We start from the raw sequence: 15,199 nt of genomic DNA, 5'->3' as shown, positions 1-15,199 counted from the left end.
ATCCCTTGCAGCCCAGACTATTCTGTGATTCCATGATTCATGAGCTGTTTCTGCTCTCTGCTCCATTCTGCACTCAGGAGGAAAATCACTCAGCAGGGGGAATTGTTCCTGTTGCTTTGCAGCAAGGATGTGGTCCTGTATAAGATTTTCCCTAGCAGTACTGATTTCCTTTGGATATCTCTGTGTAACCTGTATGCAGCCAGTCTGTAGTGAGGAGAATCTCTTTGCTTTTGTGCTGAAATATTTCTTATTGTCGTACACAAACCCACGGGGAAAATTCCCCATCTTCTCCAGCCAGTCTGCCAGCCACAACCCAGCCTTCAGGATCTGAGGATTGGCTTCCCAAGCAGCATTCCCCTGCCCTGGGCTCTGTGCTGCTGCAGGGGTGTGTTTGAGCAGACAGCAGGATGGAGAAGGCTGCGTGAGTCGCAGCGTGCCGGGGCCAGCCCTGGGTACGTGTCTGCTGCCTCAGAGCTGGAACATGTGGTTTGTTTAATGCTCCAGCAAAGCACCAGCCCAGGGAAACTCTCTTTGATACAGCTGCACCTGGAGAGACATATTTTTCCTGGAGTCACGTCTAGTCTGTTCCAGGCTGAAGTTGATCCAGTTACTGTGGGAGTAAATCCATGTGGTGTTTGGCTTTTCTAATTCTGGTTCTCTTCCCATAGTGTTGCTGTTGGATTTAGTGATTTTCCCTGTGGCTTGAATGGTAAAGATGTGGTAATTGCCCGAGGATGGATTAAAATCAAAGATTCATTGTGGGTGTTGCTTTCAAAAAGAGAAGAAATAATGCTATTTCGAGAGCTGTGCTGCTATTTCAGGGCAGTTTGGTAGGTCTGGGTTCTGAGAAGTGGTGAGGAGAAATAATTGCTTTTGGCTATCATTTCTCATATGGTGTGTCCTGAAATGATCCTCATGTACACATAGAGCTGGAGCCAGTACTGAGCCTCTCTGCATGGGGATTTGTTCCCTGTCTCACGCTCCTGGTACAGAGGATGGGAGGAGAAGAGAAGATTCCTGTTGAAACTTTGCTCCCAAGCTTGCTGCAACAAATTTAAAACCCCAAACCACAGCAAATTCCCAAGTGTAATATGGACACCAGTGTTTATTTGACTGAGACACGATTGTCTTCTGAGTTGTGCAAACACAAGCATATTTCCTATTTAATTAGGGCTGGTTTTATGAATTAAGATTCCCAAACAATTGGAGAAAGAAGGAGGGTGGGAGAGATAAGATCTGAAGGTTGTGCAGACAGGATAGGGTACAGCTCTTTTTGGCAGCTGGAATATGACTTCTGCAGGAATCTTATTTCCAGCATTGTTCTATCAATTATGCCAGTGTTTTTAGCTTATAACAATTTTTTTTTCTTGCAGTTTACTGTCTGTCTTTCCTTTTACAGTCCTGAAACACCAAGCTTTGCTTCTGCCAGGAGTGTAGGAGTGGCAGATACCTCCCAATGCTCAGTGTGATTGAGGAGTTGGAAATAAGGAAAAATTCCTGCCAAGGATCCACCAGAGCCTGGCAAGCTTGCAGAGACTGAGGAAAAGGCAGGCCAGTTTGGGACTGGTTGTTGCTTGACTTGTTCAGTTCAACAACTCTGAGTTGTTCCTGAGCTGTCAACCCTTTGTCCTGTCAGAGGCTGACAGAGCCAAACTGCAGCTTGATGCACTGGTTTAGGTTCTGGCCAGCTGTTGATAGATCCCTGGTGGTCAGTGGGATTTGGAAACCAGAGGCACTGGAATTCTTGGCCAGATCATGGTTTCTGTCCCAGGGTTAAGATGGGAATATCCTGTTCACTGAGCAGGTTGAGCACAACTGGTGTCCCTGTGCTCTGCAGCTTGTCCTGACACAGCAGGAGAGTGTTGTGGCAGTAACAGCTGTCTCTGTGATGGGTGGATATTGTGGGATGCCTTCTGGGTAGATGGGACCTTCTACCTGTGTGCACTCTACCAGAACAAGGGGATCGTGATGTGCCAGCCACAGCACGTGCTTGTTCTGTCTGCAGGGGATTTGCAGAGCAGTGGATTTACTGGATTTGCTCCTCTGTGGCCCAAGGAACATGCCAAAGCTGTTCTTTTTGTCCCTGCTGGGGAGCTCCTTTTAGCTGTGCAATAGTGTAGCCTCAGGCACATGAACCACAGAGTTACAGTTCTGATCTTGCTGGGTGCAGAGGCAGGAGAAGCTCCATAGCCCAGACCACATTCTCAGCCCATTTCTCTGGGAATCGCTTGGGGATGATGACTGCCTCCAGTGGGAGTTTGTGATGGTGGAGAGAATCCTCTGGTGCTTCCTTTTATCCTCACACTGTAATTTAAGATGCTGCCCCACTCACCAAGGTGTGTTGCTGGTAGCAGCTCCCATCCCAGCCCCTCCGAGCTGGCAGAGCCTGCCACTTTCTCACGGTACCCTTCAGCCAGAGGAACACAATTATTTTCATTTCTTTTCCCTCAGATGAGGAGGACTTGAAAAACACATAATAGTGCATTTTATCAGCGGGTTTTAAATGGTGTGATTCATCCCCTGTGTTCTTGGCGTGACGTTCCTTGGTTTATTTTTTGGATATCCGTGCAGTTCTGACAGTGCCAAGCACTGTATGGAAGTGCCCCGTGGCAGACAACCTGCTCTGCCCATATGTTCCCTTTAAAAAAAAAAAAAAACCAACCCAGCTCATAATAGGAAGTCTTTATACTGCATGCCAAGACGCTTGGGGCTTGTTAAATATATTCTACTTGTCAACAACTACCCAATTTAAAAAGTAGCCTTGGTGTGAATCAGCTTTGAACAAGTTCATTTGACTCAAGGGATATTTGCAGGCATTAAAACAAGTTGGATCACATTGGTAAAAATGTGCAGTGGTTTCCTGATCAAAAGCACCATCCAGTGACCCTTTTTTTTTGTTTGTTAGTTTTGTTTTGTTTTTATCTTTTTCAAACCTTCAAAAGTGCAGAGAATTTCTCAGTTGGTGATTTTGGAGGGTGAGGTAGTTTATTGGGGTGTTTCTGGGGACCACTCAATGTGTTGCTGGAAAATCAAGTGGCAGAGGAGGTGCCTGGAGCCTCCAAAAGTAGCAGGAAATCTTATTCTGGAACTTGTTCCACCATCTTTGTTGATTGAGAGTTAATAATAAAATGTGAAATGTGATGGTTAAGGGTCTTTTCCAGCCTAAGTGCTTCTCTGAGTGCTGTGGTTTATTCTCTGCCTCCTCCCTGTGTTTTTCCTGGATGATGGTGGTGTGGAAGGAAGCAAAGGGGATGGCTGTCCTGGATCATACTTGTAAAAAATACCATTTCTCAGAACTTTTTTTTTTGCTGTTGTTGAAGAACTCAAACATTTCTGCTTCACTTTCTGGGCCAGCAGTGCAGGACCACAGAGGAGCAGTGCAGGACCACAGGACCTGTGCTGTGGTGGGAGCCTGTACTCTGCATAAGGTCTGGTGGTCTCAGCTTTAATATCCACCAGCTTTGGGCTTCTTCTCTTTCATAACTTTTGGAGTAGTTTAGAGAGTTTGTTATTTGGTTTGTGTGCATTGAAGAAGACAGCTTCTTCCCAGTTTGGGAAGAGGAGACAATGTAGTGTGGCCCCTTCCCTGTCTCTCCTGAGATGAGGGGAGGGACAGTGAGGGAAGTGAGGGGGGAAATGAAGTTAAGGCTCGGTAAGGTCATCTTCTCAGAGTAAAGGAGACCTGAGTTTGGACAGGCAAAGGTTAATGCTGTATTTCCCTGTCTCTTTTGGGATGTGTCCAGAGGAAGAAGAGCACAGAGCCAGCCTGAAAGTCCCTGTTACCTTCAGAAAACCAATGTGAGGAGGTTTGGGAGCGAGCTGCGGCTTTGGTGTGTGGGAAGAACGGGAAGCGTTTTGGCACACTGCTGTCCAAGAGAACACGTGGTGTGTCATTAATGCCTTCCCTTCCTTGATGTCTGATCCAGCCTGCACTCCCTGTGTGCCAGCCTCTGGGTGGGTCAGTAATTTGTACATGGAGCTGATGTAAGAGCAGCGTTTTCACTGCCTTGAGCCATGCTTGATGGCTTGGGCTTTTACAGGGATAAATTGTAGGGGATGGTAGTATTTATCTTTAATTCCAACTTGTTTTTCTCTTACAGCCACCCCTATAAATTCTCTGGAAATCACTTCATTTCAGGTTCTGCCAGTGGAAATACAAGGCAGGACATGAGTTATTTGTGGCAGAGGATGCTGGCTTGTTTTTATGAGTCTGAGTTCCTTGTGCCACCGTGGTGAGAAGGATGAGTGTGATCATCTTTCCACCTTAAGGGCTGGTGGGCAGAGATGAGGCATGCAGGATAAATGGTGTGGGATGCAGTGGAGAGGATGCTGCAGAGATGATGGAGATGTTCCACTCAAAACCCCCTTGACACCAGGCAGGATTGCTCACTCAGGCTCACTGTCCCTGTGCAGCATCTGCAAAGCTCTTTGCTCTGGTCAGGGAGAAAGAGGTGATGGAGGGGGATGAAGTCTCACTGATAGGAAAAGCAGGGATTTTGCATCTTTCTCCTTTGTTTCAAGTATTGGAAAACACTGTGTTCAAGGAGACCATGCTGGTGATGGTCCTACTTGGAGCAGAGCCTTTCTGACCCACACTTCAGTTGCTGTGAGCTGTAAGAACAGGTTTCTGCCCACACCTGGCAGATCCTGCAAAAGAGGGGAGCAGGACTGAGCTGGGGCCGAGTGACTTGTTTCAGCTGCTGCATCCACCTGGCAAACCTGTTCACACTAAAATCCTGGCTTGGATAAAGCCTGAGCACGAAGCTGAAGTGCCACTCTGGAGGTGAGCTGCCAGCATGTGCAGGTGTCACACGAGTTAACCTTGGTCCCAGAGGTGCTGTACTGTCAGTCACACAGGTTTATGAGCTTGGGAAGAGCTCTGGCATGACAGAGAAGGCTGTGGACCATCACCCTGCTCCTGCAGCTCTGCAGGTAGCTGAGTAAATGAGGTGTGTCCGCTTCCAGTGCAGGAAAGCTCCCGTGGAGCTGCAGGTGCAGCTGGCCCAGGCTGGTGTTTGCACAACTCCTGTCCAAAGGCAGCTTGGAACAGCAGGCTGGTGTCACCCCCTGTGTCTGACTGACTGTGGGGAACTTGGGATCAATTAGTAACACTCCTGAAAGGGTGTAAATGGTGATTTTGTAGAGGGTTGTGAGTTTGGCATACAGCCTGCTGGGTTAAAAAGGAGGGAGAAGGGAAAAAGAGACATCTTCCAGTTTGACATGTTTGCAGCTTGGAGAGCTTGGAAAGACCATCTTGAAATAACAGGCAGTAAGGATTAATGTGCTTGTGTCTGAGAAGGCTGATGAAAGGGGGAAGGAGGGAGAAGTTACAAAATGCTTGTTGGTTGTGCCAGGAGCTGTGGAGAACCACAGCTCACAGCAAAGGGAGGCACTGACAGGCAGTGCTGGAGCCAGCCCAGAATTCCTTTCCACTTCACTTCTGTATCTGCTCAGAGATATGATCTGTCCTGACCTGTGCTCAGGGAACAGCCTGAGTCTGCAAAGGAGATAAAATTGCTCCAACCAGAATAATCCTTCCAAGCACTTCTCCCTCAGCTTAGGGAAAAAGGTGCATTAGAGATGATGATTGGAAATTTTGTCATTGCAGTAACTTAGGTGAGGGTTACTCACTACAGCCATGCTCAGTACAAGTGGTGCTAGCTGTGTAATGAGTTCATGGCCTAACAACTGCAGTGTCTTTACATCTGCTGAATAAGTCACCTTTCTATCATGGAGCTTTTGCCTTTGGGCTCAGCTACCAGTGCTTTCAGATAAGCACTTTTCCTTATGCAGCTGATGAAATAATAGAGGTTATTGCATCTATTAAAAAAAGGCTTTTGAAAGTCTGGATAAAAAGTTTACTGGTATTATTTTTTTTTTATTTTTTACTGTTTTCATCATGGTAGATTCCTGAGGTGCAAAGGCCACAAAATTTTATTTTGAAATTCAAACCTGCCCATCTCCATTGAATTGGCAGGATAATTCCCAGCACTACAGCCCAGTCTTCTGCTGGGACTGGAGTGTAAATGATTATGACAGATTGGATCCTGAGTTGAAAGCTTCAACCAATATCCTCTCTGTCTTCAGAGAAAAGTATTTCAACAGCTGATTACTGTCATTGTTAAAATTAGATATTTTATTTTTGTTGTGATTTTTTTTTCTAGCTTCTGCTCTTGATTTCTCAATCTCACTTTGCTTAGACTGAATTAATTTGGTGTCAAATTTTCTCTGTAAACACTTTCAGGCTGTGATGACAAACCTGCTTATAAACACATGTGTGTGCAGTGCCCCTTCATGTGTTGATAGTATTTTGAATAGCTGCACTTAAAATAATGAGGAAATAGTAGTGTGTTTATTTCTTGTGCTTCCATTTAGTCTTTCAGCTGACTCTTGTTGCTTTTATCCAAGTTCCTTTCAAACACATGCAATATCATTGCTTAGCTTTCTGTTTAGGGATGATGCTTAATTCTCATCAAATAAAAATCTACAGGGAATAAAGTGGTTGTGGTAATTTTTTCTGCTGGTGTGTGCAGTCAGCAGGGAATTTGTTTGTGTTGATGAGGCATTTCTCACCTCCAGACTGCTGTTACACTTGTTAATGGGAAGGCTGTCAATTCAACACAATTTAGGAGCACTCAGGAGGGTCAGGTGAGAGTTTTAAACTGTCTGTAAGCTCCCTTTCAGCTTGGCCATCCAGAGACATGGATGCCAGAGGTCAGCAGGATGGATTGCTCCTCCTCTCCTCCCCTCCATGCCCTGAAAGGCTGTGGGCAGCAAATGCAAGCTGAATACCTGAAATAGTGACAGGGGTGAGGTGGGATGACCGTGGGTTTGGTGTGGGAATGCCAGCAGTCCCAGCTCATGGGTAAATGACAGCCTGCTATGTGATACAGACTCTGAAGGAAGGTCACTTTTTAAAGATGAACCAATCCTGGTGGAAAACCCCAAACAAGCCCCCAAATTCCAACCGACCTCCAGCCAAGCCTTCAAGCACACAAGCCTTGTTTTCAGAGCATTGCCTTGCCCAAGTCTTTGTGTCACCAGGGCTACAACAATACTACCACAGGAGTAAGCTAAGAATAGCACATTTCCTTGAGAAATGCTTTTGTTTATTTTGGTCTTCTATTTTTATATAGTTGGAGCCTTGGCAACCATTTTCTGAAGGGTCTTAGAAGAACTGCCTGGTCAGAGAGTATTGTTGTAGTAAGGAGGGCAGTTGTAAACTGTCTTAATTCTGTGACTTCTTCCTTGTGACCTGCAAGGTTTTATAGCAAAATAATGGGAAAAAAAAATCATGAAGTTGTTATCTCCCTGAACTTGTAGTGGGTACAAATGCCAGGAATGGAAACCCATGATTCTGGATTGGTAGAATGGTGCTTATCTTAGAAAATATATTTTGCAAAGATTTGTCTGCTGGAAAACATCAATTATCTTCAGGATTTTTATATTTTATGGAAGAGGTTGGTTTTAGGGATATTTTAAAGGTGTTTGTTTATTTGTTTTATTTTGAATGAAAGAAATGGATAGGATTGGGAGGAGAAGAATGGAGGGTAATTTCTCCTAAGGAGTCAGGGACAGAATGGTGGTAGACACTGAGAAAAGAGGGCAAGTCTGGAAGCAGAAGTGATTAAAATATCCTGAATGAGGCACTTACAAGCATAAGAGCTAAGAGGATGGAAGCTGTATGTTCAAGACAAAAGGAAGATGTATTTGGATATTTTCTTGCTGTGGGTAACCAGTGCCTGTTGGCTGTCTCACAGAAACTCTGTAATCAAGACAAAGCAGGGGAATTTTATTTTTGAATGAAGCTGTGATTTGGCACTACTTGCTCTTAAATGGACACCAAATAAAATTACAGTTTGAGAGAGAATCACAGTGCAACAGCCAACACACTTCTTGCCCTGTGATTAAAAGAGAAAATAATAAAAAAAAAATCCCAACAAAATTAGAAAGAAACAACTCCTTTTGGCAATCAAGAAGAAGTAAAAAGCCAAACTGTCTTTGTGTCAGAGGACCTGATAATAGCCACTGGCTGGAGCCCTGACTGGTGACTTGGCAAGTGCTGAAGGGAGAGCACTGCACACAATGGGCAGCAGAACCAGAGGACAGAGTCTTAAGCTGTGCCAAGGGAAATACAGGTTGGATATTAGGAAAAAGTTTTTTATAGAAAGAGTGATCAAGTACTGGAATCCTCTGCCTGGGTGGAGTGGAGTCACCATCCCTGGATGTGTTTAAGAAAAGACTGGATGTGGCACTCAGTGCCATGGTTTAGTTGAGGTGTTGGGGCTTGGTTGAACTCGATGATCTTGGAGATCTCTTCCAACTTTGTGATTCTGTGATTGTGTTTTGTGTGCTTGTCTCACTCATGAGCCTGCCAGGGGGAATAATTGATACTGAAATAAAGAGTAGTGAGGCCTTCCTATATCTGTATCACTGTTCATTCCACTGTGGAATGTGGATCCTGATTGGAAAGCTCAAGCTTTTGCTATATTTTAATTGCCTTTCCCTGCTGATGATATGGTACAGGTTGTTGGCTAATTAAGGGTGGTTTCCAAATCAGGAAATAAATACCCAGTTATTTTCTCATCTGTCTAGACAGGTCCCCTAATCCAGTATTAAAATGCTGAAACAGGAGGAAAAACATTTTCTTGGAGCTTTCATGTGAGGAATTCACAGGAGCATGCCAAAGCCAGGATTAGGAAAGCTGTGCTTAAATAACTGAGCTAAACCTCTTCAATTTTTTCTGAATATACATGGCAGAAATGTTCCTTTACTGTGGCAGTGAAAATACATGGATCAAGGTCTTACCAGGAGAATGAGAGAGGGTTGTAGAATGTTTGTGTGAATGAATTCTCCCCTTGTGTTCTGCTCTAGTGAGACCCCACCTGCAGTGCTGGGACCCCCAACATCAGAGGGATGTGGAGCTGCTGGAGTGAGTCTGGAGGAGGCCATGGAGATGCTCTGAGGGCTGGAGCCCCTCTGCTCTGAGCCAGGCTGGGAGAGCTGGGGGTGCTCACCTGGACAAGAGAAGGCTCCAGGGTTTACAAAAGTGGGTTTACAAAAAAGGAGAGCAACTTTTACACAGGCAGACAGTGATAGAACAAGGAGGGAATAGTTTTAAGCTAAAGAGAACTTTAGATTGGACATTAGGATGAAGGTCTTACCTGGGTGAGGGTGGGGAGGCCTTCACAGGTGCCAGAGAAGCTGTGGCTGCCCCTGGATCCCTGGAAGTGTCCAAGGCCAGGTTGGACAGGGCTTGGAGCAATCTGGGCTAGTAGAAGGTGTCCTTGTCCATGGCAGGAGATGGGAATGGGGTGAACTGGAAGGTCCCATCCATCAGAATTCTGTGATCTGCCTTCTGTTGGGCTGTGGCCGTTGGCAGCTGCTGCAGAGGCCGTTGGAGCTGATGCAGGGTCGGTTGGGACGAGCTGCAGTGGCAGAATCAGAGTTTGCACACACTGTGCAAATCCCTCTTGCAGGTGAGTCCACAGGAGGGTGGATTGAGCTGAAGCTGTTTCAGTTGAAACCATACTTTTCCAAAAGAGTTGTCAGAGCTCCAGTGGGACCATTCTCCTCTTCATACCACTGCCTAAATCCCTGCCATCTGCAGTCTGGTGTCAGCTCCCTTACAGAGAGTGGATATTGCTTGGTCAGCATACATAAATTCTGTACAATCCTGGAGAAAAAGGGACTCTCCAAATGAAACTGCTGTTTGCTTTGTGCTTCATTAGTTCCTGTGATCATATACTGCAGTAGGCAGCAGTGTTTTAAGTCAACCCTTCTGGTGATGGAAGAGAGGAATAGGAATCTCTTTCAGTGGCCAAATGTTGGGAGAATTGAGGAAGAACTCAGAATGGATATCCAGCAGCTTGGCAACAGGTAGAGGCAGCACACTTTGAGCTCCTTGGATATCTCTGTGTTTGGGGAGGGAGGAGGGGGAGGCAAGGAATTGTGTGTGTGCTTTACCCAAATCACTGGGCATCAGCTGATTCCAGGGCTGATAAATCCTGGGCTGGGTGTTTATCCTTTGCAAGTTGGGGCTCATGTCAGCTCAGTGTGGAGGGGCAGGAATCTGTGCACCCTGTTCTTTGTGCTCCTGAGGGCAGGTGTGAGCCACTCAGAACCAGTTAATACACGCTGGCTTTTGTGAATAAAGACATCCTGCCCTGGTCATCCCTGGTCAGGGATGAATCTTAACCATGGGCTCAGGCCATGGTCCCACCTACTGAAATGATGGGATGGGACCTGAAAAATGAGGGGAGATAGCAGTAAAAAGGTGTCTTCTAGGGGTTTACTAAGGAAAACAGGTCCTGCTTGGAGGAGCAGTTGAATCTTTTGGTAAGTGGAGATTTGGGTAGATTTGGACTACTAAGGACTGGTGTGGGTTTGAATCTGTCCTCATCTAAGCCTGAGGTTGACCTTGATGTGGCGGGACAGTGTTGGCTCCAGGGGCTGCATTTTGTGAAACTTTGGACTGCCCTTGTTGACTTTCATCACTTGAAACATTTTCCTGTCTGTCCCATTTCTTTAATGGCCGGTTTGAGATTTGAGCTCCTTGCTTTGAGCTAAATCCTCCTTACCTCCTCCCCTACTTAGAGGATCTGAAATTCAGGCTTTGTGGTTGCCACAGTGGCAGAGTGGAGCTTCACTGCTGGGTTGTGGAGCTTGTCAGCACTGGGGACGTGGTTCTCTTTCTTTTAAAAGTCTTCACCACAAAATTACCACTTTTGGAGGCTATATAAAAAGATGGGAGTTTGGAAGCATGAAAGGGTGGAGATTTCTGGAGTTCTTGATGCTCCAGGCTAAAATGTTATTTTGCATTGCAGCTTGACCTCAGTTATCCTTTCTGTGCATCCCATGTTGAAGGCTGGTTCTGGTTCACCGGACTTCTTCATTTTTGATCCTTTTAACGACCGCAGAGGATAAGCTGGATCTGAGCTCCCTGAACACACCTGCCTGCTTCCTCCCACAGGTTCCTTAGAAAGAGAGCTTGGACGGCATGCAAAGTTGTGAAATATCTGCAGACAGCACGGATGATCCTCTTAGTAGTGGCCTACGGAGAAAGCGACAGCCTCGAATAGTCGTGATCGGTGCTGGGCTCGCGGGCCTGTCGGCAGCCAAGGCGCTCCTGGAAAGCGGCTTCACGCGCGTGACTGTGCTCGAGGCGACCGAGCGCATCGGGGGCCGCGTGCAGAGCGTCCAGCTCGGTGAGTCCTGCTGCTGCCAGTGCAGCACTTCTGATTTGGGTGCTCCTAGGCACCTGACTCTGCAGCTCCATAGGCTCTTAGTTCGTCAGGTTATCTGAAAATAAGCAGCTAATAGTTAAAAAGGTTATTTAGTACAAAGCACATCAGTCTCATAAGGCAATAGCAAAAGCAATGGCAAGCCATGGAAAATGCAGCAGCCATAAGCGAATGGCTAAAAGCAACAATGGCTAAAAGCAAATGGCTAAAAGCAACAACTCTCTGAATGCAAACTCTTATATAGGATTTTTCCAACAAGCTAAGACACAAGCTTGGACCACCACTCCTTAACCTATTAGAATTCTAGTTTCTTACCACACCAGGTTACATATAACACTACACATACAACCTGTCTTGTTCTAGCTAAGAAATGTGAGCAATATTCTTACTATAACTCTATTATGTCTAAACACTGTCTACAACTGTGGTCCTGGAGCCTCTACTGAAGATATCAGTATGTTTGCAGCCTTCACTAGAACACTCACTGCTACTGTGGCATTTGAGACCTTTTACTTACTAAAAAATCAGAACTCACTCTAAAACTTATTCAGTCCCTGCACTCTGATTTCTCTCTGAAGAATTCAGAGAGGACCCCTGACTCACTGACTCCAACAGGTTATGTGTGTGTGCTGAATGGTTGGAGGTGTGGCAGTGTTGGGAGTGGAAATACTGAAATCTCTGGGTGCCTCTTGGGGTGAGTGGGTGGTTCTGTGTTGTCTCGTGCCTCAGTTCTGACCCAGTGCTTTCTGTGTTTGCATGAAATAAAATATTTGGGTGGTTGTTTTCTCTTACACAGGAAGAGCTCTGTGGAACAGGTCTGTGGGATTAACTAACTGTACACAGATGGTTTCCACCCAGGTTTTCCAGCTTGACTCTTTCCCAGAAGCAGCCAGTAAATCTCCAGGCTGTTGAAGAGCTGTTTCTCAGGGCTTAGAGCCTTTGGAAAGGGGAAACCCCAAGCTGTTCTGCTTTACAAACAACCCCATTCATTTCCCTAGAACTAATTTACCGTGTAGGGCACTACCCACTTGGAATCAGGCTGCTGGAAAAACATCTTCAGTGTATCCTTTAATCCTGATTTTCAGCTTTCCTATCTCTGCAGCCTCCCTTCTTTGTATGTTATAAAGATGCAGAGTCTGGATATTTGCATGATGAATTTAAAAATCTCTACAGGCAAAACTCCTGGAACAAACATTGTCCTTTGCAGCACAGGAGTCACTGAAGCTTTTCCTGGTATCCAGAAAGACATTGCCTGTCTCTTCTCTGCAGGAGGCATAAAGCTCTCAGCTTTTCCTGAATTGCTTTCCTGATTTCAATTAACTAGTTCTGTTTCTTGTCCCACTCTGGATATTACCGTTGCCCTCTTGCTGCTCTGCTTTCTTTTTATTTCTTAGGTGCTTACATCACTTACTGTGTTTTACTTGATAAACTCACCACAGTAAATAAACAGCAGCCTCCTGTGAACTTGCAGAAGGGAAACCAGTGGAAAGGCAGTCGGAAAAATCTAATCTCCAGGGGTTTGAGTGGGGCACTTTACATTCTGCTGAGACTTGGCATAGAGGTTAGGATGGGAAGTGTGTCCTTTACTCACAATCTGCTGTATTAAAAATATCCTGGATCATGCCCCTGAGAGGAGGGAAGTGTGAAAGAGCTGAAATCTTTGGGGAGCAACAAAACATTCTCCCAGTGCACTTGTGAAATAGTTTTGGTGTTTTAGTACCCAGACTGATTCTCTTACCTTTGCCCACCTTTACCAGTAACTCACATCTTTGCCTTTGCTGGGAATCCACTTCCTCCTCATTAACACCTCTTAATTAACAGGAGACAAGAGGAGGTGTTTCAGTCTGGAGGCAATCTCTGTTTGTAGATGGAACTGTTAGTTGCAGAGCAGAGGCTGGCATCCAAAGTCTCAGTTTTTTAGTATTTCTTTTTAAACTGTGTTTTCTTCTGCAAGCTCTCAAGGTTGCCCTATGTGGATGTGGGCTGCAGTTCTCTGCCAAGGTGGATCTGTGTTCTGGCTCTGGCCTCTCACCTGTCTGCACACTTGACTAAAGATCTGATTTAAATTTCAGCAGAGCTACTAATTAGGAAGAAATTCTTCCCTGTAATGGTGGGAAGGTTCTGGCACAGGTTGCCCAGAGAAGCTGTGGCTGCCCCTGGATCCCTGGCAGTGTCCAAGGCCAGGCTGGATGGGGCTTGGGGCACCCTGGGACAGTGGAAGGTGTCCCTGCCCATGGCAGGAGGTGGGGATAAGATAATCTTTAAGGTCCCTTCCAACCCCCAAACCATTCTGTGGCACCTTCTCAGGGTTACATCTGAATCCTTCCCCCTCACTGAGCCATGTCTTGTAGGGGACAGTATTTTCCCTCAAGTGCACAGACTGTTGTTTCTCAGCCCTGAGGAGTAATTTGGATATTCAGAGGTTTGATTCTAGCACAGGTGAGGCACAGGGTTTGTGTGTTTGTGCACTGTGTGTTTCCTGCACATGACCTATAACATCTGTGTCCACTGCAGCTACTTCACAACAGGATGCCCAAGAAATTGCCAGGGCTGCAAAGGGAACTGTACAAGTTGCCATTCATATCTAGGAGGCTTGATGCACAATCTGTGTGTTTCTCTGTTTTTTTTTTTTTTGTTGTGTGGGATGATTCATTCCAAGTAGATTAATATTGAACCTAAAATCCTTTAAGGCCCTGAAAGTAAATTGCCTGTCTCTATTTAAAAGTATTTTATTTAATTTAACACTTCTAAATAATTAATCATTTAACTTACACCTGGTAAGGCCTGGCTTATCTGCTTGGTAGTGATGATAGTGAGCATGAATATTACAGGCAAGAATTAGCTTTTAATTTGTTGGTATTTGATTATGTTCCACACAGCTGAACAGGAAAACTTGGAACACATCACCAAGCACTAAGGCAGCAGCAGAAGCTGCTGGCAGATTGTTTTCTTTCAAAGATGGGTGTCTTCAACTGGAGACCAAGCTCCTGCCCTGGAGCAGGAGGCAGCATGACTTGGGCTGTGTTGCAGGAGGATTGCATTAACCAGGGGACTGCCACTTGCAATATTGATGAGCTCCCTACCTTTGGCTGCCAGTGTTCAGTCATTTCCACCTGGCTGGGTGCTCTGGGGTGTGTTGGAGTTGGTGGCACCTGAAGTGTTCAGGTCTGTGTGTTGGTGCTGCTCTCTGAAGCAGGTGCTGTGCTGTATTGCAGGGTTGGAAGGGCAGTCAGCACAGTTCTCACTGACAAAGGGGCTGCTTGGAAAATGAGATCCATGGAGCTTCCCTCACAGGCAGGGGCTCAGCCAGGGAACAGCATTCCTTGGAGCTTTCAGCCTTTAAACCTGACTGCAGCACAGCTCAGTGCTGCAGTGCCTCTCACTCTGAGCATACATTTACATGTTAAACAGCAAATGATAGCTGGGAACTGCACCATCCTTTCTTCATCAAGCAGGATCCTATTAACTACCCTGCTTAATCAGGCATTCCCACACAGCTGTGGGGATGCTGGGAGATGCACAGCTTGGCCAGACTTTAAACCAGCTTTGGCCTTCTGAGAATCTGTCAAAATATGGGGGGAAGACACAACCCAAGCTTATTTTTAGTGCCTGCTTTCAGCTGCTGAGCATCCCCCTGTGCTCTCAGCCCAGTCTGGCAGTGCTGGATTTGAGGGGGACAAAGCCATGGTGCAAATTCTTATAGTTGTAAGGGATGGGGAGAGTGGGGCTGACCAACCTCTTTGTGTTTTTCAAGCAGAGAGTACAGGTGATGAAAACAAAATGCTTTTGGAGTTTAGCCTGACAGTGCCTGTTCTTAAAGAACCTGAAATATAAATCTCCAAAGGCATAAATAATAAAATGCAACCTGTTTACTCATTTGGGAAATTTTTTATTGCAGTTAATCTGAGGTGTAGTTGTAAATAACAACCATTTCTAGTCACAGGACAAGGTTCAGT

The 15,199-nt window shown here is 45.7% G+C and overlaps 1 protein-coding gene across 2 annotated transcripts in view; it reads left to right on the top strand.

The window, feature by feature from the left end:
* SMOX (spermine oxidase) overlaps positions 1–15,199 on the top strand; it is a 61,448-nt gene that overhangs the window by 26,404 nt on the left and 19,845 nt on the right. For both annotated transcript variants that reach the window (XM_056489795.1, XM_056489796.1), the window contains exon 2: positions 10,973–11,207. In XM_056489795.1, the coding sequence (XP_056345770.1) occupies positions 11,000–11,207 (208 nt within the window). In that variant the 5' untranslated portion in view covers positions 10,973–10,999. The remainder of the gene's footprint in view (positions 1–10,972; positions 11,208–15,199) is intronic.

The sequence above is a fragment of the Oenanthe melanoleuca genome, chromosome 4 (genome assembly GCF_029582105.1).
Source record: "Oenanthe melanoleuca isolate GR-GAL-2019-014 chromosome 4, OMel1.0, whole genome shotgun sequence".
In the NCBI taxonomy this organism is placed as follows: domain Eukaryota; kingdom Metazoa; phylum Chordata; class Aves; order Passeriformes; family Muscicapidae; genus Oenanthe; species Oenanthe melanoleuca.
Note: the sequence above shows the minus strand (reverse complement) of the source record. Positions and strands in the feature narration are given on the sequence as shown.